At 42.3% G+C, this 26,011-nt stretch overlaps 1 protein-coding gene and 1 pseudogene across 2 annotated transcripts in view; both read left to right on the top strand.

Annotated features, from left to right (window-relative positions):
- SLC5A11 (solute carrier family 5 member 11) overlaps positions 1-15,111 on the top strand; it is a 42,972-nt gene extending 27,861 nt beyond the window's left edge. For both annotated transcript variants that reach the window (XM_089686779.1, XM_089686778.1), the window contains 8 exons: positions 315-520; positions 2,890-3,025; positions 4,223-4,330; positions 9,258-9,408; positions 10,710-10,878; positions 11,157-11,372; positions 12,296-12,455; positions 14,594-15,111. In XM_089686779.1, the coding sequence (XP_089542905.1) occupies positions 315-520; positions 2,890-3,025; positions 4,223-4,330; positions 9,258-9,408; positions 10,710-10,878; positions 11,157-11,372; positions 12,296-12,455; positions 14,594-14,805 (1,358 nt within the window). In that variant the 3' untranslated portion in view covers positions 14,806-15,111. The remainder of the gene's footprint in view (positions 1-314; positions 521-2,889; positions 3,026-4,222; positions 4,331-9,257; positions 9,409-10,709; positions 10,879-11,156; positions 11,373-12,295; positions 12,456-14,593) is intronic.
- Positions 15,112-25,472: 10,361 nt separating this feature from the next.
- LOC149454981 (galectin-1 pseudogene) lies at positions 25,473-25,808 on the top strand (annotated as a pseudogene).
- The last annotated feature ends 203 nt before the right edge of the window (positions 25,809-26,011 follow it).

Genomic DNA, 26,011 nt, shown 5'->3' with positions numbered 1-26,011 from the left:
TTTCGTTTTCTGTTTTTTTGAAAGTGTAAATGATGGAAATAAAATCTAACTTTTGTTGACATATTATAAGAATGTCTAATCTGTAATTTGATGCCTTTTGGAGATTTTTCCATCTTTCCTTGGCTTCTTTATGCACATTAATACAAATTTTTAGCTGGGGTGCCCAAACTTTCGATCCCCACTGTATTTGTGTTTAAAGTTGTCCCTCTTTTATATCTGAAAGTTGGGACATATGTTTGCTGATTTAATTATGTTACTACAGGCTTGTTACAGTGAATAGGCCATTTATTTATATTTAATTCTTTTGTATGTAGGTTTCATAAAAATTGGTGGATTCAATGCTTTGGAGGAAAGGTATTTTGCTGCGATTCCATCCAACCGTACAAGCAACAGCAGCTGCGGTATTCCTAGAGAAGATGCTTTCCATTTATTCCGAGACCCTGTGACCTCTGACCTTCCATGGCCTGGTGTGTTGGTGGGAATGACCATCCCATCTATCTGGTATTGGTGCACTGACCAGGTAAATACAATTCACATGACAGTGAAGGTGCTTCTCTTTTTTTTAAGTCAGTAGAAGATAAAACAAATAAATGTGAAGGTGTTGTTCATAGTGTCCATTTAAGTTTAATTTTGTTCTTTAGAAAAATGAAACAAGTATTCAAAGGTATTCTAAGCAACATCTCATTTCCTTTGTTTTTCTTTTCTAGGGGTGTGACAGGAGTCACTGTGGGTGGGGGGCCCATGGAACACAGCTCACTTTGGAGAGGTGGGGAGACCCCTGTCTCAGCTCCCCATATCCCTATTATGTGTAAGTCACCCTGTGCCTGTTAGGGGTACAGGGTGATCTTTCCTCATATTGGGGAGGGGGTTGTTGATTGTTTAATGCGATGTGGTTGCATCCCATTGTTATATTGTGTGTCTTGCTTGGGAGTAAACTATTATGGGATGTACTGTATGTGTTTATGTGTATTGGCTTGGTGGGGGGTGTCTCCAGCAGCCCTCCTGATGGGACTGTCTGCTGGTGTGTCTCTTGTTACTATAGGTAGATTGCCCCGCCCTGTGTCATTATGCAGGGAAAGGGGGGTTTTCCCTTGAATGTATATATCTTGTATCTGTGTTAAAATAAAGTAGTCTATTTCCTGGTTTTACTTCAAGAGTGGTGTCTATTCTTGTATGGTCAGCTGTGGTGTCTGTGGTCGGTGTTCGGACGGGGAAGCGGTAGTCTAATGGAAATTCCCAAGTGCAGTGCCGTTACAAGGGGTTCCTGTTAATGGGTGTCAAAGTGTACCTGTTACTCATCTACAATAGTAAATTGCAAGTGGGCTGGACTGGGATGACATGGAAAAAGCAGTGATTCAAAACAACCAGTCAGAAACATCTCATAGTAGATCTGACTATGGTAAAATGACATATAATCAGTTGCTTTAGAATAGATCATTACAGTTTTTAATTCTTTAATGGATAAGGCTGAATATGGGACAAGCTACAGATCAGTCCAAAAGACATAGCAACAATGGTTACAGAAACCAACTCTGGCTGTAGGCCACATTTACCATACCTAAATGCCGTCCCCACTGTTGTGGTTAGTCAACAGGTACAGATGTGTACAGCTTCCCTCTAGAGGTGTGAGATATACTATGCACTTCTGCCCTCCGATTGGCTAACACAACTGTTATTTAACAGGTAAGAGTGCAGTGTACATTTCAAAATGAATATGATGGCACTTGGGGGTTGCTTGCCAAAGTAACGTTTAGTGTACTTGGGATGTTGATGAAGGAAAGGAATCGGGCACAGAAACAACCCCTGCAGAAGGGCTCATGGGAGAATACTGCACTACTGGACCAGATTGACTGTAATGGTGATCCAATGGCTTCAGTACCTTCCAATGCATTGACTGGAACAAATGTACAGAACAGACTCTCTAATCTTCATGCTTGTCTCAGTCATTGACTAAGAAGATACTGAAGCCCGAGAAAGCTGGGGAACTAGCATTTTTAGAAAGTGATCTGCAGTTGAATTTCCTGGTCCTCTGAAAAGGTCTTTGTATACTGCATTGTTATTTGCTACACTCATATCTGATAGAGACTGGACATGTTTTCACGGACTTGACATATATCTTTGTAGGGAGAGCACTTTTCCTAGAACTCATTGAACTTATCTTTGTAGCATGAACTGTATATTGTAGTCATTACTGTCTGTGAAATGCTAATTCACTTACACTATTTGGCCAAAATTATTGAATGTAGGTGCTGTCTGTGAAGGGTACTGTTAAATACATCATGCATAGATATTTTAGATGGTTGTGTGCTTCCAACCTTGTAGTTGCATTTGGAGAAGACATTTTCCTTTTCCAGTATGACTGTGCCTCTACCCCCTGTGTGCAAAGCCAGCTCCATAAAGATGGTGTTTGATAAGTCTGGAGTGCAGGAACCTGAGTGGCCTATACCCAGGGGCGGACTGACCATTTGGAAACTCGGGCCCCATGAGATGCCCCTGGAACCTTTTTCATAGGCTTTATTGAGTTTGGGCAAGGACACAGGGGCCCCATGATCCCCTATTGCCCAGGGGCCCCATGAGTTGTCAGTCCGCCCCTGCCTATACCTCAACTCTATTGAACACCCTTGGGATGAATTGTAACACTAATTGCAAGCTAGTATGTCCAACATTCGTACCTGAACTTACAAATGCTCCTTTGGCTGAATAGGCACAAATTCCCACAGACACATCTAAAATACTTGTGGGAGTCTATCTCAAAAAACCTCAATTTGGTATAGCCACAAAGTGAGAGTCACCTCCATGTAATACCTATGGTTTTGGATTGGGATGTCCAACAAGCTCTTATAGGTGTGATGATCAGGTGTTCATAATCCATCTCTCTGCTATCCACAGGTGATTGTCCAGAGATCTTTGTCTGCCAAGAACCTCTCTCATGCTAAGGGCGGCTCTCTTCTTGCAGCTTACCTCAAGGTGTTGCCATTCTTTTTGATGGTTCTTCCTGGGATGATCAGCAGAGTCCTCTTCACAGGTATATTTTTTGTACTGGTTAAAAAACTCTATTTTAATATGGAAATAAAACAGAAAATGAGAAAAGGAAAATGGGACAGAAACATACAGAAAGTAATAATAATAATAATAATCAGTCATTTTTAACTAGCATCTATTGGCCTGGCAAAAGGAATTAGATGTTGCTATATATATATATATATATATATATATAGAGAGAGAGAGAGAGAGAGAGAGAGAGAGAGAGAGAGAGAGAGAGAGAGATCTATCTATCTATCTATCTATCTATCTATCTATCTATCTATCTATCTATCGAGACAGGGAGAAACAATTTTGCCCCATATACAGCAATAATTGCATATAAACATTTAATAATTACAGACAGCAAGATGAGCTTTGCTTGAAAAAGCCTATTTACAGAGCTCAGTAGCTGAAGTTCAGATTACATACTCAGCTGAAAAAGTCAAGGCAGTGATTCCTTCTTTCTTCTTCATGCCTTGCCTTATGTGGTTCTGTACAGAGTATCAATCAAAGAGAAAGAGAGAGAAAGAAAGACATAACGCTTCTGAAATCCTGTGTCATGCGTGCACTCTGTATGAAACATTTATTTGTGAAATAAATATTTCACTTAACTATTTAAAAAATATTTGCAGTCCAGCAGGGGAGAACTGGGCAGGGCTGACAATTCTGCTTTGAATTTCAGTATAACAGAGACATTGTGTTGTCAGTCCAAACAAGAAATTAGGAGCTCATTGGATGTCAGGCAGATCAACAGGTATTTTTCTGTAATTGCATCTTTTTTACAGAGACAAATCATAGGGAAATATGCATATAAGGCAGAAATGTACTGAATATTTGACTATTTGGAATATTGCCCAGAAATGCACTTTAACGTTCTCTGTACAATCCAATAAAATATGTACTTTAGGGAGTATTGGTTGTTTCCTATATTTGTGTATTAATCAATAACAGGGATTTCATGTTAATGCAAAATCATGGCTAAAATGTCATTAATAAGGTGCCACTGCCATCAAATCTGACTACTATTATTTTGGCTAGTTTAATGTTGTAGAACAAAATTGGGACAAGTTCGAATTATGGCTGACAGGACATGCTGGTAGCTGGAGATCCATGGGTGGTACTAGTGTGTAATCATGTGTGATCAGTGTAGTTTACTCTACTGGCTATGTGAATTATAGCTTCATGCAACTCCTTACAGATGATGTAGCTTGTGCAGATCCCGAAATCTGCAGGTCAATCTGCGGCAACCCTTCCGGATGCTCGGATATCGCATACCCCAGACTTGTTATTGAATTACTGCCAACAGGTAACAAAAAGTTGTCAATACACACATTTTATCTTTCAAATACGTACAGTGATTGAAGATTTGTGAAGTAATCATGACATAAAATGGTCAATATTTCCTCACAAGCACCAGTTAGAATTTAAACTGCTTTTGACGCCAAGGTTGAAGAGGTACAGCACCATATAGCCCAATTATTTACAAACTAGCAATACTAAAGTATTTGCTTCACTTTGCGCATCTAAATCCCTGAGTTGGTTGAATGTTTTCACGTTCTAAAAAAAAAATTGTTTAATTATACCACATATGCTGCAACTACGCTGAAATTGTCATGGCGCTGTTACATGTCCTCAGTTTGACTTATAGGGGTCTATGTATAAAACATTTGTTGCAAGAATTTCAGAAACATTTATGCAATTTGAAAAACAAGAAGTGGCCCGTATTTCTTTCTAAAAAAATAATTCCTGTATCATCAGCTCAATCTTTGGGCGGGGACCACTCGCCCTGCACGTGGGGGTACTTTTTGCCGTGAATGTGCGCATCAATGCCTGGGACCAGGTGGGGACTGCGGTCATGTGAACATCAAACATGCTGTCCCGTGTCACTACACACCTTAACTTGATGTAGGTTTGCATTCAGCAGGGACATCACTGAGCCTGAGTCCTCTCCACCATTCCAACGTACCTCTGTTACCTTACTCCCAGTAACAGAATGGGGTCCCATTGTGCACCTAGCATGGCCCTCATGAGTGCACTGATTACCTCCTTCCTTCCTGTACCATGTGACCAGGCTGTGGGTCTCCGTAAAGTGGGTTCGTCTATATTTGCTATGGGAGACCGACCACTGGGGAGGGAGCAAGATCACCTACTCCCTTGCTTCTGGAGATCCCATCACCTGTTCCAGGTACCACGCTTCACGAATGGCTGTGTTGTAATACGTTCTAGTTGTGACGGGAGTCACTTTGGGTGGGGGGCCCATGGAACACAGCTCACTTTGGAGAGGTGAGGAGACCCCTGTCTCATCTCCCCATATCCCTATTATGTGTAAGTCACCCTGTGCCTGTTAGGGGTACAGGGTGATATGTCCCAATATTGGGGTGGGGGGTTGTTGATTGTTTAATGCCATGTGGTTGCATCCCATTGTTATATTGTGTGTCTTGCTTGGGAGCAAACTATTATGGGATGTATGTGTTTATGGGTATTGGCTTGGTGAGGGGTGTTTCCAACAGCTCTCCCTCCTGATGGGACTGCCTGCTGGTGTGTCTCTTGTTACTAAAGGTAGATTGCCCCGCCCTGTGTCATTATGCAGGGAGGGGGGGTTGTTCCCTTGAATGTATATATCTTGTATCTGTGTTAAAATAAACTAGTCTACTTCCTGGTTTACTTCCAAGACTGGTGTCGTCTAGTCTTGTTTGGTCAGCTGTGGTGTCTGTGGTCGGTGTTCGGACGGGGAAGCGGTATTACAACGGAAGTACCCAAATGCAGACGGGGTCTGGTTCTGTTACACTAGTGCTTGGTTACCCAGAGCATCACTCCTTTTGCTTGACGTGCTGAGTAGACCAGCTGTAGCGCATTGCTTCATGCCCCGTGTGTGCTTTACTAGCCCAAGATCTTTTGATATGCTAGAACCAACATGTACTCTTTTGAATAACTTCAGACCAGGCTTAGAACAGTTGATCACTTAAAGTCTTAAGCATGACAGTTCAACGTGAACAACATCCATAACATGACACTAGCTATCTCTGCTTGGCTAAACTCCAAAATATACCAAAAATCTTCATGTTACACAGTAAACACGGAATCCGTTATTCGCTGAGGTACAGCCCTCAATAGATCGGGGAATCTTGATACTAGGAAAAAAAGAAGGGGTTCACACTGAGGGCGGAAGTGTGCAAAGATGGAGGCCCGGAGCTGGCAAGTGCAGCAGTCTCTTACAAAATGGGCGGTTGTTGTTATTTTTTATCTTTTGGTTTTGCATGTCAATATGAGAGACTCTTCCTCATCCCCTCCATTATTCCCAATTGGAAATTCATGTTTTTCCAGTCCTCCACATTTTTGTTCTACACCATCCATTTTTTAAGAGATTGTTGTACTTGCCAGGTCCGGGCCTCCAACTTTGCACACTTCCAACTTCAGTGTGATCCTCTTCCGACGAGCGGCTGGCGAGTGGTGAAGGCCTTGGCGCAGGCACTCTTGACACTCCCTAACAGCACGCATGCGCAGTATCAAATGATCAGTACACATCCTTCCAGAGCAACGGGAGACAATACATCTGCAGCATCCTTACACACATAGAGGACGCCATTATGTCCGGCCCATTGCCATCATCCTTTGTCCCTGCAACTGCTCGGCGGGAGTGTAATCTACCTGTACAGTGACTTTTTATTTTCACATAATATGCATGTACTTCAACAATACCTTCACTAACAGTGTTTCATTCTGTGATGGGGATTTGATTTGATTACCTTCAGCGACACTAATTATAACACATCAATATGACCCTAAGATGACTCCTTATTTGGGCGTGACCTGGTAGACTCCACCCCTATCTTTTGCACAGAAAGAGTGAGGTTTGGTTTCCCTTATCATTTGGTCCCTTATATATGAACCATCAACATGCATAAGATTTTTCAGCTCTGAGGAAGGGAGTTCGACTCCCGAAAAATGTTAGCATTTTCCACCAAAGGACCCCCGTAATATGGGACCATCATCTTTGTCTCTGTTTTTATGACCTTTTTGGTTTGTGAGTATGCACTTGTGATTTTATAATAAATTCTTATACATCACGGTAATACACGAGGAGAGTGCGCCCTGTTTTTTTCTATCTCTGCTTGGCTGCCCAGGCATACCTTTACAGGTGATAATTCATTGCTGGTGTTCTCCAGGTCCTGGCTGTTCTCCGGATTCCTGGTGCCTCGGATGGACAGCAATCCCCCTCCATGCTAATCACAGCATGTTAGCTAAGAGCCAAAAAACCTGCTTCACTCACGGGCCCCAGCCTAATCCCTTTTTATCTCACAGGTGGGGAGGCTGGATCAAAAAGCCCAGGAACCGCAGAACACAAATTAACTCTTTCCTCCCAGCCTGGGCCAGCCACTGACTGAACTTGCATACCTGTAGGCAACCTGCCTACACATCTAGTGGCCAAAATGCAGTATAGTTTTCTCATTGAGGTATTTCAGAAAACTAAAATTTATAAAAGTTACATGACATTTTGTTCAACTTGTACAAATGCTTCTGACATTCTTGCAACAAATATTAAAATATTAGACCTCATAGTGTCAGTCCAGCCAAAAAACATTTTTCTAGTTTTGAACCGAGTGGGGAAGGATTAGCACTCCTGTTGGGCTTTTACAGATATACGGGACTCTGATTACCCTCACTTTCTGTTATGCTGACAGCGGTCTCACCAGACAGGAAGTAAAAGAAAATCTGAAACGGGGACATACAAAAATCAAATCTAACCCAAGTTCTAATCTTCCTCTACTCTACTATAGAAAATACATTTTATTGTTGTCTTTTTTCCTGTTTGAGTGTTACCTTCACTTCCTGACTGGTAAAATGTTGCCAACAGGACAGGAAATGATTCTAATAGAATCCCAGATAGCAGTATAAAAATGACAGCAGTATTAACCCCTCCCCACTCCATCCAAAACTGAGGGGCAAAAAAGTACACTTTAAAGAGACATTTATACTTTGCCCATGCAAAGTCCTCTTCTCCCCGCCCCCGTGTCCCTTATCATCACCTTGTCTGCGCAACCTCACTGCTTCTTCCTCTATAGACACTACCTGGTGCCCCCTAGTCCCTGTGACAGTGCTGGGGCCTAGCAGTCAATAACAAGGTCCAATCACAATCGCACACCCACAAGGAAGAAACATATATTTGAAAAACATTTTTAAAATATTCTTCCAAAATATATTGACATATATTTGAAATGCTACAATTTTGGCCATATTCAATATATTTTTTTTAACATTATATACTTTTTTTTCAGATTTCTTTTAACATTATATATTTATACATATTTTTGGAAATGCATTCCAAAAATGTAGATTTGTATTTTACAGAATATATGAAAAATATTTTTAAAAATATATTTTTTTAAAATACATTCTTCAGAATTTTTTTTAACATATAAAAAAGTAATTTTAACAAATATTTTTACATATATTTGTAAATGCATTCAAAAAATGTAGATTTGTATTCTTAAAGACATTATACTAAAGACAATATATTTGAAATGTATTTTTAAAATATTTTTCATATATTTTGTAATATAAACGCATTTCAACATGCAGTATATATATATATATATATATATATATTTTATATATATATATATATATATATATATATATATATATAAATAATTTATTGAAATATATTGAATATGGCAAAAATTGTAGCATTTCAAATATATGTCAATATATTTGGGAATAATATTTTTAAAATATATTTCAAATATATTATTCTTCATATGGGTAACCAGTATGATAAATACTTCCCCCAGTGCGCCAACATCACTGATTTCAGCAACGGGAGAGGAGGGTGGTCAGAAGAATGCTCTGCAGAGACATCATTTTTCCTACATGGGCAAGGCGACAGCATCTCTTTGAAAATAATTAAGGGGGGATCAACAGAATGCCCATATGTGCTTTTTAGCTACAATCGGCATATCCCATTTCAGATGATCACATTGAAACGTGGGCACCATAGAAAGATTTTCTAATGTGTTATTGTTTACAGAATACAATCGTTAAAGGAAAAACTGGATGCTGGAAGTGAACTGACATACAGAGACGTGTATGAATTGATGGACGTGTACACATTTATCATAGCCTATATTTTGATTCATAACACATTTGTCATCAGCAGAGAAGTGAGGAGACCTTTCATTGGGTGACTGTGAAGATGTCTAACTGTCCGACTCTCCATCTGCCTTCACTTTTAGGGTTAAGAGGTCTAATGATGTCAGTTATGATTGCTGCTCTCATGTCTTCACTGACTTCCATTTTTAATAGTGCCAGCACCATTTTTACCATGGATCTGTGGCGCCACATCCGCCCGCGCTCTACCGAGTTTGAGCTCATGATTGTGGGAAGGTAGGGTCCTGCTATATAGCTATTTGTTCATTACTAAAGAGTAACTCCATCTGTCTGACCAATATAGTATTAAAGTAAATCGGTCATAAGAAAAATGCTAGGGCTGTCATTGCTGACTCCCTTTTGAAAATGCTAGCTCCCTGGCTGTTTCTGGTTTCAGGGTTTTCTGAGTTATGGAACAAGTTCTGGAACAGCAAGGTATATAACAAGCACACAGCAAGGGAGTCTTCATTTTTCCAGGTTTATTAATTCACAGACAACAAAACGTATGGTATGTGGTCACCTGGCCCTCACACCTACCAGCATTGCCAAATGTATGTGGACACCCCTCCAAATAATTGGCTTTCCAGTGAAGGGTGCTGGTAATGTTTCTTGTACAGGGCCCTGAAGGTTCTAGTTATGCCTCTGGTGCTCTCCCAACCTTGTGGTGACCTATTGAACACATTTTCAATGACTTGGAATGCTGTGAGGCAGGTCTTCTAATTCAACATCAGTACCTAACCTCGCAGATGCTATTTCAACCTCATGGGCACAAATTCCCACAAACACATTCCAAAATTCTGTGGAAAGCCTTCCCAGGAGGTTGTTATGGTTGCAAAGTGGGACCAAATCCACATTAATACCAGTGATTTTTTATGTAAAACAAGCTCATATAGGTGTGATGGCCAGGTGGCCACGACAATTGGCCATAGAGTGTGTCATTTCAAGAAGGATACCAGCCAGCCTGCAAAGGTTTGCCATGACAGGCGTGCTTTAAAGTGGATTTGAACCCAATCATTAGGCTCTCATATAACCTTTAACATTCAAATCCTATCTTTATTTTCAAAGTTTTTAAATGTTGGATTTTGATTAAAGAGATACCTGGTCATGCTGCTGCTGTTATAGAGTATCATACGTCTGCCACTTTTGCTTCTGCATTGTTACCCTGCCACCTATACTTCTGTTGGAGGATACAAGCAGACATACTGACACACATTGGGCAGGCATGATCCACGGTTGTCACCCCCAGGAAGTCTGTCCAGACCAGTGATGTGCTGCCAGCATTGGACCGAGCACATATAGACAGGAAGTGGCTGGAGGAGATTAGCAGCACCAAAAAATTAAAAAGAAGAAAAGAACGGGGAAAACAGTATTTTTAAAGGAAAAAAGTGAAAATTACTTATTATACACAATGCTAGCAGGAAAAAAAGTCGATTAGATCTATTTTAAAATGCATACCCCTACATGCTGTAAGCTACTGCCCTATGTGTTTTATAAATGTTTCTAAAGTTGTTTTCCATGTTTGTGTTATTAATTTCCAGAGTGTTTGTGCTGGTGTTGGTGGTTGTGTCCATTCTATGGATCCCTCTGGTCCAGGCCAGCCAAGGTGGCCAACTCTTCATATATATCCAGTCCATCAGCAGCTACCTGCAGCCTCCTGTTGCTGTGGTCTTCATGGCTGGCTGCTTTTGGAAACGTACCAATGAGAAGGTAACCTCACATCTAAAAAAAATTAAACTGGATTGAGGTGAAATTAGACAGCTATCTTCCACTACTACAAAAATCAAAAGAAAAGGGAAAGGTTCAGCTTGATAAAACTTGCGCATGCAGGTTTGATTACAAATGCTAAAAACATAGCATTTGTGTTGCAGGATGTTGCAATTTTCTTTAAACAAAAATATTTGTGTCCACATTGTCTGTTGTGTCCACATTGTCTGTATCTACGTGCCATCAGAAATTTTGATAAGCTGTTTTTGTGTTCTACCCAGGGTGCATTTTGGGGGTTGACCATAGGTTTAGTTGTTGGCCTCATCCGTATGGTGTTGGATTTCGTCTACCCAGCTCCACAGTGTGACCAGCCTGATGTGAGACCAGGAGTGGTGAAATACGTCCACTATCTCTACCTGTCCATGATATTGGCACTGCTGACATTCATCGTGGTGGTGGTTGTCAGCCTATACACAGAGCCTCCTCCTAAAGAAATGGTAAGAAGTTATATTTAGGAGCTATCCTCTATTGTCCCATCTGTTAGTCCTTTTTGCAGATAGAAAGAGTATCTCTTAAATAGCAACTAATCATACACTATATGGTCTAAAGTTTATGGTCACCTGACCATCACACGTACCTATATGGCTAAAAGTATATGGACATCCTTCCAAATGATTGAGTTGTTTCCAGTGAAGGGTGCTGTTAATGCTGCATCATCAAAGACATTTTAGACAATGAGCACCTCTCAACCCAATTTAACACCTTTTGGATGAATTGGAAGGCTGTTTTTGCTCCAGGTCTTCTTGTCCAACATCAGTACCTGACCTCACTGGTGCTGTTTTGGCTGAATGGGCATACAGAAGAGTTCAGGCTGGCATAACCACCAATATAGAGGAACTCCCTATGAATGCTCAAGGCTCCAAATTGGGATGTCCAGCAAGCTCATATAGGTGTGATGGTCAGGTGTCCACAAACCTTTGGCTATATGGTGTACAACACAAAAAATATAAACGAGCGCTAGGTAAAAGTTATTAAGCAGCTAGCATAAAGGCAAACCTCTGAATCCTTCTCATAAATCTAAATGTAAAATATACAAGCTGGTACACATTTGTAAGCTTTTCTGGGATTGATGAGAAAAGAATATATGGTGATGTAGAGACCAAAGTGTTTCAATACATTTTGCTGGTCCTATAAATTCACAGAAGAACACGCAAACTGCCACTTATTAAAGGAAATATAATTTTGTCCATAGGTTAGCTGCTATGAACCTTTCGTCTTTGGTGATAATTTGAACATGCTGTACATAGGCAGGGTTGCTGGAATGCCATGCTACATTAATTAAAGCAAGTGATTAGAGCAGGCAGACCAGAGCGACTTGTGACATTTTCAAGGTTCATCAAACCTTCTTGCTTCCTCTCAGATCAGTCGTCTTACCTGGTTCACACGTTGGGATGAGGCAGAAAATTTCCCTGAGGTGACATCCATTGAGACCTCTTCCCAGAAAAGAGACAGTGTGGTGGAGAACAATGTGGATAAAGTTGATTTAAATTCTTCCGATGGAATCATTGATGATTCAGCAGGTACGTCTAAGGGAATTAGAATTTCCAAAGGATACGCATTTCTACTATAAATACAGCTGCTACGTTAGGAGTCTGTCCATCCCAAACCTGTTTTATGTTGGGTGAAAGCTGGCAGGTTTAATCATCCACTACCAACTATAAGTGTATCTCAAACTGAAACTCACAGTGGACCTGTAGCCAGGCCATGTACAGACAATTATTTTGACATTCCTAACAAACAGTAAATAATTTTTTAAAACAAGCCTTCACTGACCTCTATAGTTGCAGGTGCAGGTGGAGCAATTCATTGTCAAAGCTCAAAAGAGAAACAGCGAAGTCATCTCTGCATGGTCTGGGCAGCTGTATCCCCCTATCCCCCTTTGCTCTAATACAGTGGTTTCCAAACTTTGCTTGCTTTTGTCTGGCCCTTCGATCATTGTTCCCCCACTGACACCAATGATGGGGGATTTTTCCTCCCATTAACACCAATGATGGGGCACAATTCCCCCTCACTGATACCCTTGATGGGGCACTATTCCTGCCATTGACACCAAAGATGAGGACTATTCTTCCCACTGACACCAATTCCTCACATTGATACCAATGATGGGGCACTGTTCCTTACACTGACACCAACAATGGGACACTATTGCTGGTACTGGCTGCAGTGCGGCCTCCTGAAGTTTGAAGAGCAGTAATCTGGCCCTTTGTTTACAAGGGTTGGAGACCCCTGTTCTATAGGTTGGCATCACTTCTTAACTCACAGGAATATTTTCTAAGGATGAAAGTTATGACTGGGCACATTGTGCAAATTAATGATGGCAAATTGGTCACATCTGTGGTGTATTTTGCATAGAGAGAATCATTTACTCATCTTTACTTCATGGTGCAGGGAAAATAAAGTGATCAGCACAGGGTAAATGCACTATAGGCTTTATATTATTCTAGATCAGGGGTCTCCAAACTTTCCAAACAAGGGGCCAGTTTATTGTCCTTCAGACTTTAGAAGGGCCAGACTGTGGCCAGTGGGAGAAGAAAATGCCCCATCATTGGTTTTGGTGGGAATAATAGTGCCCCTTTGTTGGTATCAGTGGGAATAATAGTGCCATATTATTGGTATCAGTGGGAATAATAGTGCCTCATTGTTGGTATCAGTGGGAGGAATAGTGCCCCATCATTGGAGTCTGTGGGAGGAATAGTGCCCCACCACTGGTGTAAGTAGGAGGAATGGTGCCCCATCATTGGTGTGAGTTGTGCATGGAATATTGCCCCAAGGTCTGGATAGAGGCAAGCTAAGGGACACATATGGCCCCAGGGCCACAGTTTGGAGATCACTGTTAAAGAAGATCAAGTAAAAGGTAAACTTTTATTGGGTCATGTATGGCCAGTCACATGCTAAGCACCTCACCCAAAGAATGCTAGTTAAAATCTGGAAAATGTATGTAGGTAAACTGTTTGACCAAAGGTGTGTGGATACCTGATCACCATGTCATTAACTAAATGGTCAAAATTACGTGAACACCCTTCCAATTATGTTCAGGTGTTTTCAGTGAAGGATACTGTTAATGTTAAAGCAAGCAAAGGCATTTTGGATAATTGTGCATTTTAACTTTGCAGCAAATTTGGGGAAGGCCCTTTTCTGTTCCAGCATGACTTTTCCCCCATGCACAAAGCCAGCTCTGTGAAGATATGTTTGACAGGTTTGAAAAAATTTAAGTTGATCAGCAAAGAGCCATGATCTCAACCCTGCTGAACACCTTTGACATAAATTGGAAGGAAAATTGTAAACCAACATTATAATTGGATGTCCAGCATGCCCATATACAGTAGGTGTGATGGGCAGGTGTCCAGAAGATGTGTCTATATAGTGTGTTTTTCCAGCACAAGGCCCAAGTTCATAGTTTTATACTGTAAATATAGTATGGTCACAATGACATGCTCACTTTACATCTTGTCTACATTAGCAGATATTTGTAGTGGGGAACAACACAGCTGAGGAACGTCTGTCACATTAGGCATAGCTGTGAGCTAGAATTTCAATGTGGAGATTTTTTTAGGCCACCAGGTACAAGATGACAATGTTTTAGGAACCCCGTATTTGACTGTTCTCATTACTTGAAACTGGTAAGCTAGCCTTCCTGACAATCCCTCTCTTGTAGATGATCAATCATGTGTTTCCCGTCTGAAAAAAGCCATCTTCTGGCTTTGTGGGATGGAACAGAAGGATGTCCAAGAAGAACAAGCCCCTGCTTCTCCTCTAGAGTCACCAAAAGTTTTGTTGTCTGAGCGACCATTAATTACACATGTCCTGAACATCAACCTCATCTTGTGTATGAGTGGAGCCATCTTCCTTTGGGGTTACTTTGGCTAGACAAAGGACATCACAAGTGCTAAAATATTGTAGACGGGATGATTTGAACATCAGTTCTGCACAGAAAACTGCGTGCAACCTGTAGTCTTCTACAAGGTAAAGCTAGGACGATGATCTCCCAATGGGATTCCTTCTGAATGACTTGAAGAAGTAGTGATGATTCCTCAGGGTGACCTAGGAGATCGTATCCATCATAAAACAGCAGGGCATGCCAAGTCCATGTACAATTACTTTTTAATGGATTTATAAAAACTATGTTTCCTTTTTCAGAATGTGAAATAAAAAAAAAACAAAAGATAAAAGTGACCCTAAAGACCTGATAAATCTTATTTTGAAGTACAAACTATAAACTTAGCACACTTATCACATGTATTTAAAATTTCAGAGAACCTAGACCAAGATAAAAAGTATGAGTGTCCACATCTGCAAAATGCATCGGAACCAATTATCTCAAGTTTACTTTGTTATTGGCCCTTAAGGTTTCTGCAGTACTGTAATCTTATAAAGATATTAGGACAAGTCAGGACTACTTTAGCAACCAACACTTAAAGTGTTACTAAACCCAGGACCCGGTATTTACTATAACTGGTCTCCCGGATCCTGCATTCACTATATCCGGTCTCCCCGGACCCTGCATTCACTATATCCAGTCTCCCCGGACCCTGCATTCACTATATCCAGTCTCCCCGGACCCTGCATTCACTATATCTGGTCTCCCCAGACCCTACATTCACAATATCTGGTCTCTCACAGTACACAGAACATGGACATGCAACTATTTTAGTAAATATGAACTGCTAAATACTTTTTCACATCAGCAGTATATAGCGGTCTTATGACTTCTATTAGTGTTCAGCTGGGCACTGGCTAAAGCTTGTAGGAGGAGTTTTCATTCTGCTCTGAGCCTCTGACTGTCCTATGAGGCTGCATAACCCCTGACCCTCAATCTGGACGGGTCTGATTTGCCCTGTGCTGGTCACATGCACCCGCCTGAACAAAAACTCTCTAGCAATATGTATTGGGGACAGTAGAAGAAGGGGAGGATCAGAGAAGTCAGGATCATACAGCCTTTTTACACAATGCTGAGGATTAACCCCTTAGGTTCGGTGAGTATTACAAGCATGCTTGACTGCATATACAGACTGATTTTACTGTTGTGGGTTTAGTAACAATTTAAAGCAATTCTAAAGGCTTATTTGTTTTAAAGAAAAAATAAAAACATGTCTATACTTACCTACTGTGTGTAGTGGTTTTGCACAGAGCAGCCTGGATCCTCCTCTTCTCAGGTCCCCCACAGGTTCTCCTGGCCCCCCCTCCTGTTGGGTGCCCCCCACACCAAGCAGCTTGCTATTGGGGCACCCTGTCACGTACCTGGTTGGGGAACCTGACGTGGAGAAAGGGCGTCCTCTTACAACTCCTGCTCGGAGCCCCTGTTAGTGGGAACAGAGGGCACAGAGCCAGTAGTGGCAGGAGTGCCATGTAGAACTGAAGCTGACGACAGGTAGCTGGGGACCCAGGAGATCCAGATGCAAGCCAGGTGCGGGTGCAGGAACGTAGGTGCAGCAGCAAGCAGGTGTGGTGGCAGTCAGAATGCGGATTGGGACCGGGCACCGGTATGTGGATACAGTAGCAGACAGGTATGGAGGAAGCAGGCCAGATGCAGAACCGTGGGTGCAGCGGCAGGTGAGTATGGTAGCCGACAAAATGCAGGCCAGGTGCAGGCAGGATAATGTAGCAGAGTCAGACAAGTCGGGTCAGTATCAAGCGGGCAGATGAAGTACAGAAGGAGCAGGCAAGCTAATGGTCAGGGATAGCCGAGGTCAGTGCAGGCGGAGTTCTTTCTTTTGTCAGGTAATGCAGAATATAGGTATCAGGATCAGGAATATGTGCAGGAACGTAGTAGACAAGAAGGCAATGATTTTACTACTAAGCAGGTTTAAATAGCTCGCCTGACGTGACGTGTGCACTTACTGCGCATGAGCAAGTTTTCTGCGCTCCTGCGAATGCGTGCCCACATGCTCCCGTGCCAGTGCACTCGCACCGTCGTGTCTCGAGGGGATCCGTCGGATCCATCGGACAGGATCCCTGACACACCCTCTGCTCCGTGTGTCCATTCACACAAAGAGCCGTGGCTCGGCCCCGCCCCCTCTCTCTTCTCATTGGCTCACTGGCTGTGATTGACAGCAGTGGGAGCCAATGGCCCCCACTTCTGTCTCAGCCAATGTGAAGAGGGAGCCCCAGGATAGCTTAGAATCCAGTGCATATCGCTGGATTGAGAGGGGGGTTTGGGTAAGTACTGGGGGGGCTGGGGATATGCTGCACAGAGGTTTTTTACCTTCATGCATACAGGTAGAAAACCGTGAACCTTTAGAACCACTTTAACACATGGGTGTGCCCCTGAGGACGTGTTAGTACATGAAATGCCTTGGGTGGAGCCCTACTGCTGAAGCCACGCCGCCGCCATTGAGGAGCGGTGGCCATCTTGGTACTCACTTTGCTATTATTTTTATTACTCCACGTGGATATTTTCAATTGTTACTTGTGACCATTATAATAAAGTACTACACTATTAAGCACCTTTTTGGCTCCTGTGGCTGAGCTAATTCCTCCCCAGGACCATTTTGGCACCCACCCTGATGGATGGATGGAGCTGGATGACTAACCCATAGCTGCCAGCATACCGCTGCATCCCCAGATGTGTGATGTGTATAACCCATGCGCATTAATACTTTTGTTCTGATGAGTGTACACCCGTCCCAAGGGTGGATTACCTTTCACAAGTCCATGCACTACTGTCCGTCACGATTAAACCACACGTGCCAGTCATAGGCACTCTCTGAGTTGGTACTCTCACACGAAGGACATTTCATTATTCAGGAATGATTATATGAATGCTTTATTTAGCACCATTTACCAGTTTACATCATTATTACACTTATTTGCACTTTGTTGACTTTACATGCGTTTATGATTGATAACATGCATTTATAGCGCTGCACTATTACTTTAACATAACACATTACACCGCCACTTTTTCTGTGGCTAAACATAGATTCCTAATGGGCTAATTATAATTGGAAAGGATAATAGTTTTGGTTACTTGCTCTTTATAACAGAATTTGGCTGAAGCGTGAGATAACCTGATCAAAAGATAGTTCAAAGATAAATAAAAAAATAAAAAATTACACAAATTAAATGTAACACACAGTGCATATAAAGAAAATGAAAGAACAAATGAATACATAAATAAATAATAAAAAAAAGTCCTTTATACACAGTTTGAAAGAGAAATGGTACCACCTATTGGTGTATACTGAAATGACATGTCCAATCATTCTTTACATGACATTTTTATAGCTTTGGGGATGTGCTGTATTGATCAGTTTTTGCAATCTCTTCTGGATTTGGTTAAGTCTAGTGACACCCAGGACAGGTAAAACATGAACATCCTTTTTAATGCCTTCTCAATGGGAAGTTTGGTGTGCAGTTGTTTTGTAATGATGGATTACATTGGGCATTGCATAGAAAGTTCAGTTCCCGACAATTTACTTGCAGGGGGAGGTCAAAAACAGCAATTCCCTTGTGCACTTGTACTTCTCCTGGAGGCAGGGCCTGTACCCAGTGGTGTATTTAGGTGTTGTGCTGCCATAGGCAACACAAAAATTGGTGCCCCCCTCCCTGCAGTAAGAGCCTGACATTGAGCAAGAGCACCCCTGCCCTCCACCCGAGCCTTCCAATACCACTGCCCCCATACACCAGCCACCATCCCCCATGGCGAGAGAGAGAAAGACACTCACCTTCACAGGTTCGGACATCCCCAGGAACGAGAGTCGGGCTGTGCATCCACTGTCATGAAACCCACAGCATCTCTCAGAACCTACCAGGTCCCCATGCCGCGTGTGTCCCTTCTTCCATCCCTTCTTCCAAGGGGCAGTGCTGCCCCCTCTGAAAAATGCCGCCCTAGGCAAATGCCTTGTTTGCCTTGTGGTAAATACACCCCTGCCTATTAGGTAAAATGGGTAAACGAGCGCTAGAAAAACATCCAAACATAATGAGCAGCTGGCATGAAAGGTAAAACCTCCAACCCTCATATGATAATAAAATATAAAAATGTAGCGCTAAAAAACTAACCACCTCATATAACCGTATAAGATATAAATATAAAACACATGTGATTCACACAAACTGCGTCTAACTAAACGCACATAAGACAAAATTATTGTGCATAGTCCAAATAAAGATCAATACAAATATCAATATAAATGCGCTAAGTAGCGCAACAGTAAAATGCAGATTGCGTCTGGATATGGCGCAAGTGGAGTGTAGGTGACAGCTAATTGTCCAGATAGGCGAAAAAATCCGTGCTTCCAGTGCATGTGGGAATGAGAATAAATTGCACTAACCAGATAGCGCAATAAAAAGTGCTTTTGAGTAACATAGACCACTCCTGGTCATCATCATCCTGGGGTAACCGCAGGGATCATCTGGTATACGTCTGCACCACAGCTGATCATCCACTGCTACTCTCCGGATTCCAGGAGAAACTCCACTATCCAAGTATATGCACCCAATATAAAGTACTTAAGGAATCCACCTTAATAGCATCTGGGTGGGAATGGAGGGAATAGTTGTACTGCAGGAGCAATGCCCAGTGGCATCCCGAGCAGGGGTGGACTGACCATTTGGAAACTCAGGCACTGCCCGAGGGCCCAGGGTCAGTAGAGGACCCCATGAGATGCCCCTGGTACCTTTTTCATCGGCTTTTTTGAGTTTGGAGCCTAATGATCCCCTAATACAGGAGCCTAATGATCCCCTATTGCCCGGGGACCCCATGATTTGTCAGTCCGCCCCTGGTCCCGAGGCGGGTGCGAGGGGGTGACACTGACTGCACGGGTTGATACGGACCCGCTCCACGGAAAGGTAAGTTGTAAAGCAAGCCGACGATCCCCGCAGGATAAAGTTCACATGAAATAATAAAATGTTATAGTGATAAAAGTCCAAATAAAATATAGAAAGTTCACATGAAATAATAAAATGTTATAGTGATAAAAGTCCAAGTAAAATATAGAAAGTTCACATGAAATAATAAAATGTTATAGTGATAAAAGTCCCAATAAAATAAAGTCCACATGAAATAATAAAATGTTATAGTGATAAAAATCCCAATAAAATAAAGTCCACATGAAATAATAAAATGTTATAGTAATAAAAGTCCCAATAAAATATATAAAGTTCACATGAAATAATAAAATGTTATAGTGGTAAAAGTCCCAATAAAATATATAAAGTCCACATGAAATAATAAAATGTTATAGTAAAAAAAGTCCCAATAAAAATCCTGAAGTGATGATTCCACCACCTTGACTGATGTGATTACTCTTCAGTTATTGTGCTCAAGGGTCCACCACCTCGTGTTGGACGTGTTTCGTCCAATAGGACATTATCATAATAACATTTTATTATTTCATGTGGACTTTATATTTTGTTGATTATATCACTATTTACATATTGTTGGTTTTCTTTGATCAGTTTTGTCATCACATTATTATTTTGGTGGCATTGCACTTTTTGTTATTAGACTATTTTTTAATACCTTAAGACTCCTTTCTCATTGGTGATCTGATCAGGCCCACTTGTCAGTTTTCCAGGCAGCCATGATTGGAAGGTAATACATTCCTAGACAGGAGGACTTGTGTCAGTTTACACCCACCTACCCCCCAAAAAATGGAAAGGGATCCATCCTCTTCTGTCTGGGTAGATAGGAGGTAGTCAGATATAAAACAAAAAGCAGATTCTGTTTACTCCTGGCCACCCATAGAGCACAGCGGGCTCTGTCTATTTCCGTTCTGCAAAAACTGACAGGAATGTCAACTATAGTCAAATTGTTCTTTACTACAACAAAAAAATATAAACTCAAAGTGCAGACTTCTAAAAAAGCTGCCCGTTCTGGCATCAAGACAGCACATGCCAACCACTAATATAAATTATTTTCCAATTAATCTTTTACCATAAAAAAAAAAAAATTCTACTCCATCTTTTAATATGTACACTGCTCAAAAAAAATTAAAGGAACACTTTTTAATCAGGGTATAGCATCAAGTCAAAAAAACTCCTGGAATATTGATCTGGTCAGGTAAGTAGCAGAGGGGGTTGTTAATCAGTTTCAGCTGCTTTGGTGGTAATGAAATTAACAACAGGTGCACTAGATGGGCAACAATGAGATTACCCCCAAAACAGGAATGGTTTTACAGGTGGAGGTCACTAACATTTTTTCCCTACTCATCTTTTCTGACTGTTTTTCACTACTTTTGCATTTGGCTAGGGTCAGTGTCATTACTGGTAGCATGAGGCGATACCTGGACCCTACAGAGGTTGCACAGGCAGTCCAACTCTTCCAGGATGGCATATGTGCCATTGCCAGAAGGTTTGCTGTGTCTCCCAACACAGTCTCAAGAGCATGGAGGAGATTCCAGGAGACAGACAGTTGCTCTAGGAGATCTGGACAGGGCCATGGAAGGTCCTTAACCCATCAGCAGGACCGGTATCTGCTCCTTTGTGCAAGGAGGAACAGGATGAGCACTGCCAGAGCCCTACAAAATGACCTCCAGTAGGCCGCTGGTGTGAATGTCTCTGACCAAACAATCAGAAACAGATGTCATGAGGGTGGCCTGAGGGCCTGACGTCCTCTAGTGGGTCCTGTGCTCACTGCCCGGCACCATAGAGTTGGATTGGCATTTTCTATTGAACACCAGAATTGGCAGGTCCACCACTGGCACCCTGTGCTTTTCACAGATGAGAGCAGGTTCACCCTGAGCACATGTGGCAGACGTGAAAGGGTCTGGAGAAGCCATGGAGAAAGTTCTGCTGCCTGTAACATGGTTCAGCATGACCGTTTTGGTGGTAGGTCAGTGATGGTCTGGGGAGGCAGATCCATGGAGGGATGCACAAACCTCTACAGGCTACACCAGTGATGGCGAACCTTTTGGAGCCCAAGTGCCAAAACTGCGACCCAAAACCCACTTATATATCACAAAGTGCCAACACTGCAATTAAACCTGAATACTGAGGTTTTAGTTTAGAAAAAACAACTCGTACATTAACATCTATTGATTTAAAAAGAAAAACACAAATAACAGAGCTTTCAATGATACAAACAGTTTTTTATTGAAAAGTGAAAGTTTACATTTGGTGTGCTTTTGCACAAATAATGTGATCTTTGCTGTTGTATTCATGGTCAAATTGTGGCTCATACTTCATTAATTTGAGAGCAACACATGCAGCAATTGAGTCATCTGTTAGTTTGTTTCTTGTATCAGATTTGATATCATTCAAAGCTGAAAACAGCTGCTCACAAGCATAAGATGATCCAAACAAAGTAAGAAAAGCAATCCCAAGTGCTTTCATTGACTTAAAATTATTTGGCAGAAAATTCCACACATTAAAATTTTATTTTCAGAGGTGTACCGGGGTGGTCTCCCCAGGATACAGTGAAGTCACGAACGAGGAAAGCAACCCCAACACCAGCTTTTGCCACAACAGAATTTTACTTAGATGTGGCAAATAAACACAACCACAAATGCTGGAAACATACAATAAATTTACATACACCCAGCCCAAAGGCTGAGACCCTTCTGCTGCACAGCACGGCGCCTCCTGCTGAATGAAGGTAGAAAGTGTAGTAATTTACTTACTGGCGGGCACAACGAAGCTGCCATACCTTACCTGTTATTACCCTAAGAGAGCAGGAATCAGTGTATGGGTGTATGGTATGGGCTAGCCTGCAGTGCAGCACAACAGCTTACAATCTTACACAAATCTACAGTATTCCCCCTCCCATAACTGGTCCTGTAGCACGTGCCTGAGTATTCCTTCTGAGCAAAACGCCAGTCTGGCTTGAGTTTGTAGGATTTTATCAGCTCTCCAATGTGAAATGTCACATTAAGTTGTGGAGTCCTTCCAATAATCGGTAACAACACTTGTGGCCTGACACAAACAGAGACCCTAACTAACTAACTATAGGCCTGGACTCAGTCTCAAGGCGCCAACACTGAAATGAGGTGCGTGCACGATCTTACCGACCCGGGTCTGCTTTGCATCCGCTGGTGACTCTGAACAGAACAAATGTCTCTCCAACAAGCTTGCGATATTGCAGTGTATGCTGCATTGTTCCTCTGCTCTCATCAGCATTACTAGCAGCAATCTTCCTTTCTCTTAACAGGATCAGGGTCTTGGACACGATCAGCTTCACTTAGCTTCAGCTCTGGTTACCAAGGGAAGCCCCCACACCTGGATGTCATTGGATTCTCAGCTCACACGGCCCCTTCATTCAGCATCGTTGAAAACATGGCTGCAGTCTCCTCTTCCTGTTCACTCCAACTCTGTGTGAAAACTCCACCTCTTCTTGAATATACAAATATCTATGCAATCTGAGGCTGTGTTAGAAAAACAGTGACATCTTGTGGCTAAACCACAGAATGTCAGTCAAAACATTAATTTACTTCCACACAATCAGTGTTCAAACCATGAGAGCTGTTTCCCCATCTCACAGAGGTAAGTCGGCACTGTGGGGGACCAGACAGCTGGGTGAATCAGATGTGCATAGGGAGGGTGATCGGCATTTACTGGAACCTGGAGAGGAGAAGAGAGGAGAAGAAACCAGCTTTCAGATGCTGCAGAGACAGCCATGTAGGGGATCAGTTCCAGTAATTTCCCCCCTGCCACACCCATCACCCTCCCTGTCCACATCCTATTTACCCAGCTACCTGGGCCCCCCTGCTGGTCTGGGCCCCATACAGGAGGACTTGTGGTACCCCCTTATCCATGGCCCTGATCGGCACACCCGCTCTCCCTCTGCTTTCCTCTTGCTGCCATTTGTTTAGGGAAACTGACAAGCACCCATTATGAGTCAGCTCTCTCCTTCCTAGGTATCTTGTCGGACTGGCTGCAGGGAGGGAGCCCAATCAAATTTTATACTGTCATGGACAAAAATATTGGCACCCCTGAATTTCTGTCAGATAATGCACCTTTTTGCCCAGAAAATTGTTGCAATTACAAATGTTCAGGCATTCTCATGTTTATTTCTTTTGTTTGTGTTGGTATGACACAAAACAATGGAGAAAAAAAAAGTCAAATCTGATGCATTCCATGCAAAGCCCCAAAAATGGACTGGACAAAATTATTGGCACCCTCAGTTTAATATCTGGTGCACACCTCTTGGAAAAAATAACTAAAATCAATGGCTTCCTGTAACCATCAATAAGTCCCTTATACCTCTCTTCTGGAATTTTGGAGCACTCTTCTTTTGCCAACTGCTCTCAGATTGGAATGGTTCCTTTTCCCAACTGCTGTTTGGAGATCTCTCCACATGTGCTCTATGGGATTGAGATCTGGACCCATTGCTGGCCAGTTCAGTACTCTCCAGCGCTTTGTCTGAAACCATTTCTGGGTGCTTTTTGATGTGTGCTTTGGGTCATTGTCCTGCACGACCCATGACCTCTGACAGAGACCCAACTTTCTGACACTGGGCCCTACATTGCACCCCAGAATTCTTTGGTAGTCTTCAGATTTCATAATGCCATGCACACATTCAAGACATCTAGTGCCTGAAGAAGCAAAACAACCCCCAAAATATCAGTGACCCCCCCACCACGTTTGACTGTAGGACTGTATTCTTTTCTTTAAAAGGCGTCATTGATTTTTCTGAAAACAGTAGAATGATGGGCTTTATCGAAAAGCTGTAATTTTGTTTTGTCTGTTCCCCATTTCCTCAGGTAAGTTTGGGCAAACTCCAATCTGGATTTTTTATGTTTCTGTGACAGCAGTGAGTTCCTCCTGGGTTTCCTACCATAGTGTCCCTTTTCATTGCAATCTTTGATCAATTTTTCTCTTTTGTCCACGTCCAGGCAGATTAGTTACAGTGCCATGGGCTGTAAACATCTTGACAATGTTGCGCATGGTGGACACAGGAGCATTAAGATCTCTGGAGATGGACTTGTGACCTTGAGATTGTCCATGCTTTTGCACAATTTTTGTTCTCAAATCCACTGACAATTCTTTGCTGCTCTTTCTCTTCTCCATGTGGCACACAGAGACACACAACAGAAAGGTTGAGTAATTTTTTCACCATTTTAACTGGTTGCCGGTGTGATTTCTATATTGTCAGCACCTGTTAATTGATACAGATGAGTTTAATTACAAATTACAGGAGCATCACAAACTGAGAAGGTGCCAATAATTTTGTCCAGTCCATTTTTGGGCGTTGTGCGTGGAATGTGCCAGATTTGGCTTTTTGTTTTTCCACTTTTTTGTGTCATACCACTACAAACAAAAGAAAGAAATATGATAATGCCTAAACATTTGTAATTGCAGAACTTTTCTGGGTGAAGTGGTATGTTATCTGACCAGGGGCGGACTGACCATTTGGAAACTGTCCGAGGGCCCGGGGTAAGTAGGGGGCCCCATGAGATGCCCCTGGTACCTTTTTCATAGGCTTTTTTGAGTTTGGGCAAGGACACAGGGGCCCCATGATCCCCTATTGCCCGGGGGCCCCATGAGTTGTCAGTCTGCCCCTGTATCTGACAGAAATTAAGGGGTGCCAGTATTTTTTGCTATAACTGTATAATGTATATAAAGTACTGCGTAACAAGTGTCTCTGATAAGAAAGCAAGATGGCAGATAATACTTTTTCCTTTTATAACCTCGGCCTCAAACCTGGTCGCTCCATGGTGGTGGAGGGCTTCATTCCAGAGGACTGTACAGATTTTGCCATAAACTTGGGAACAGATGAGGAGAATTTTGTGCTACACTTTAATCCTCGATTTGACCTTAACGGAGTCAAGCACAAGTTAATCTTGAACTCGAAGGTGAACAATGTTGGAGAAGAGCAGAGGGAAAGTTTCTTCCCCTTCATGGAGGGATCAGACATCATGGTTTGCTTCCAGTTTGCGCTAGACAAGATCACCATACAGTTACCTACCGGAAATCCTTTCTCATTTCCAGACTGATTTACCATACAGGAGATCTCATACTTGATCATAAGAAACCTCCAGTCAGGGGTGGACTGACCATTTGGAAACTCGGGCACTGCCCGAGGGCCCGGGGTCAGTAGGGGGCCCCATGAGATGCCCCTGGTACCTTTTTCATAGGCTTTTTTGAGTTTGGGCAAGGACACAGGGGCCCCATGATCCCCTATTGCCCGGGGGCCCCA

Source organism: Staurois parvus, unplaced genomic scaffold (assembly GCF_062004578.1).
Source record: "Staurois parvus isolate SC_StPar_1 unplaced genomic scaffold, SC_StPar_1.0 ptg000412l, whole genome shotgun sequence".
Taxonomy (NCBI): Eukaryota; Metazoa; Chordata; class Amphibia; order Anura; family Ranidae; genus Staurois; species Staurois parvus.
Note: the sequence above shows the minus strand (reverse complement) of the source record. Positions and strands in the feature narration are given on the sequence as shown.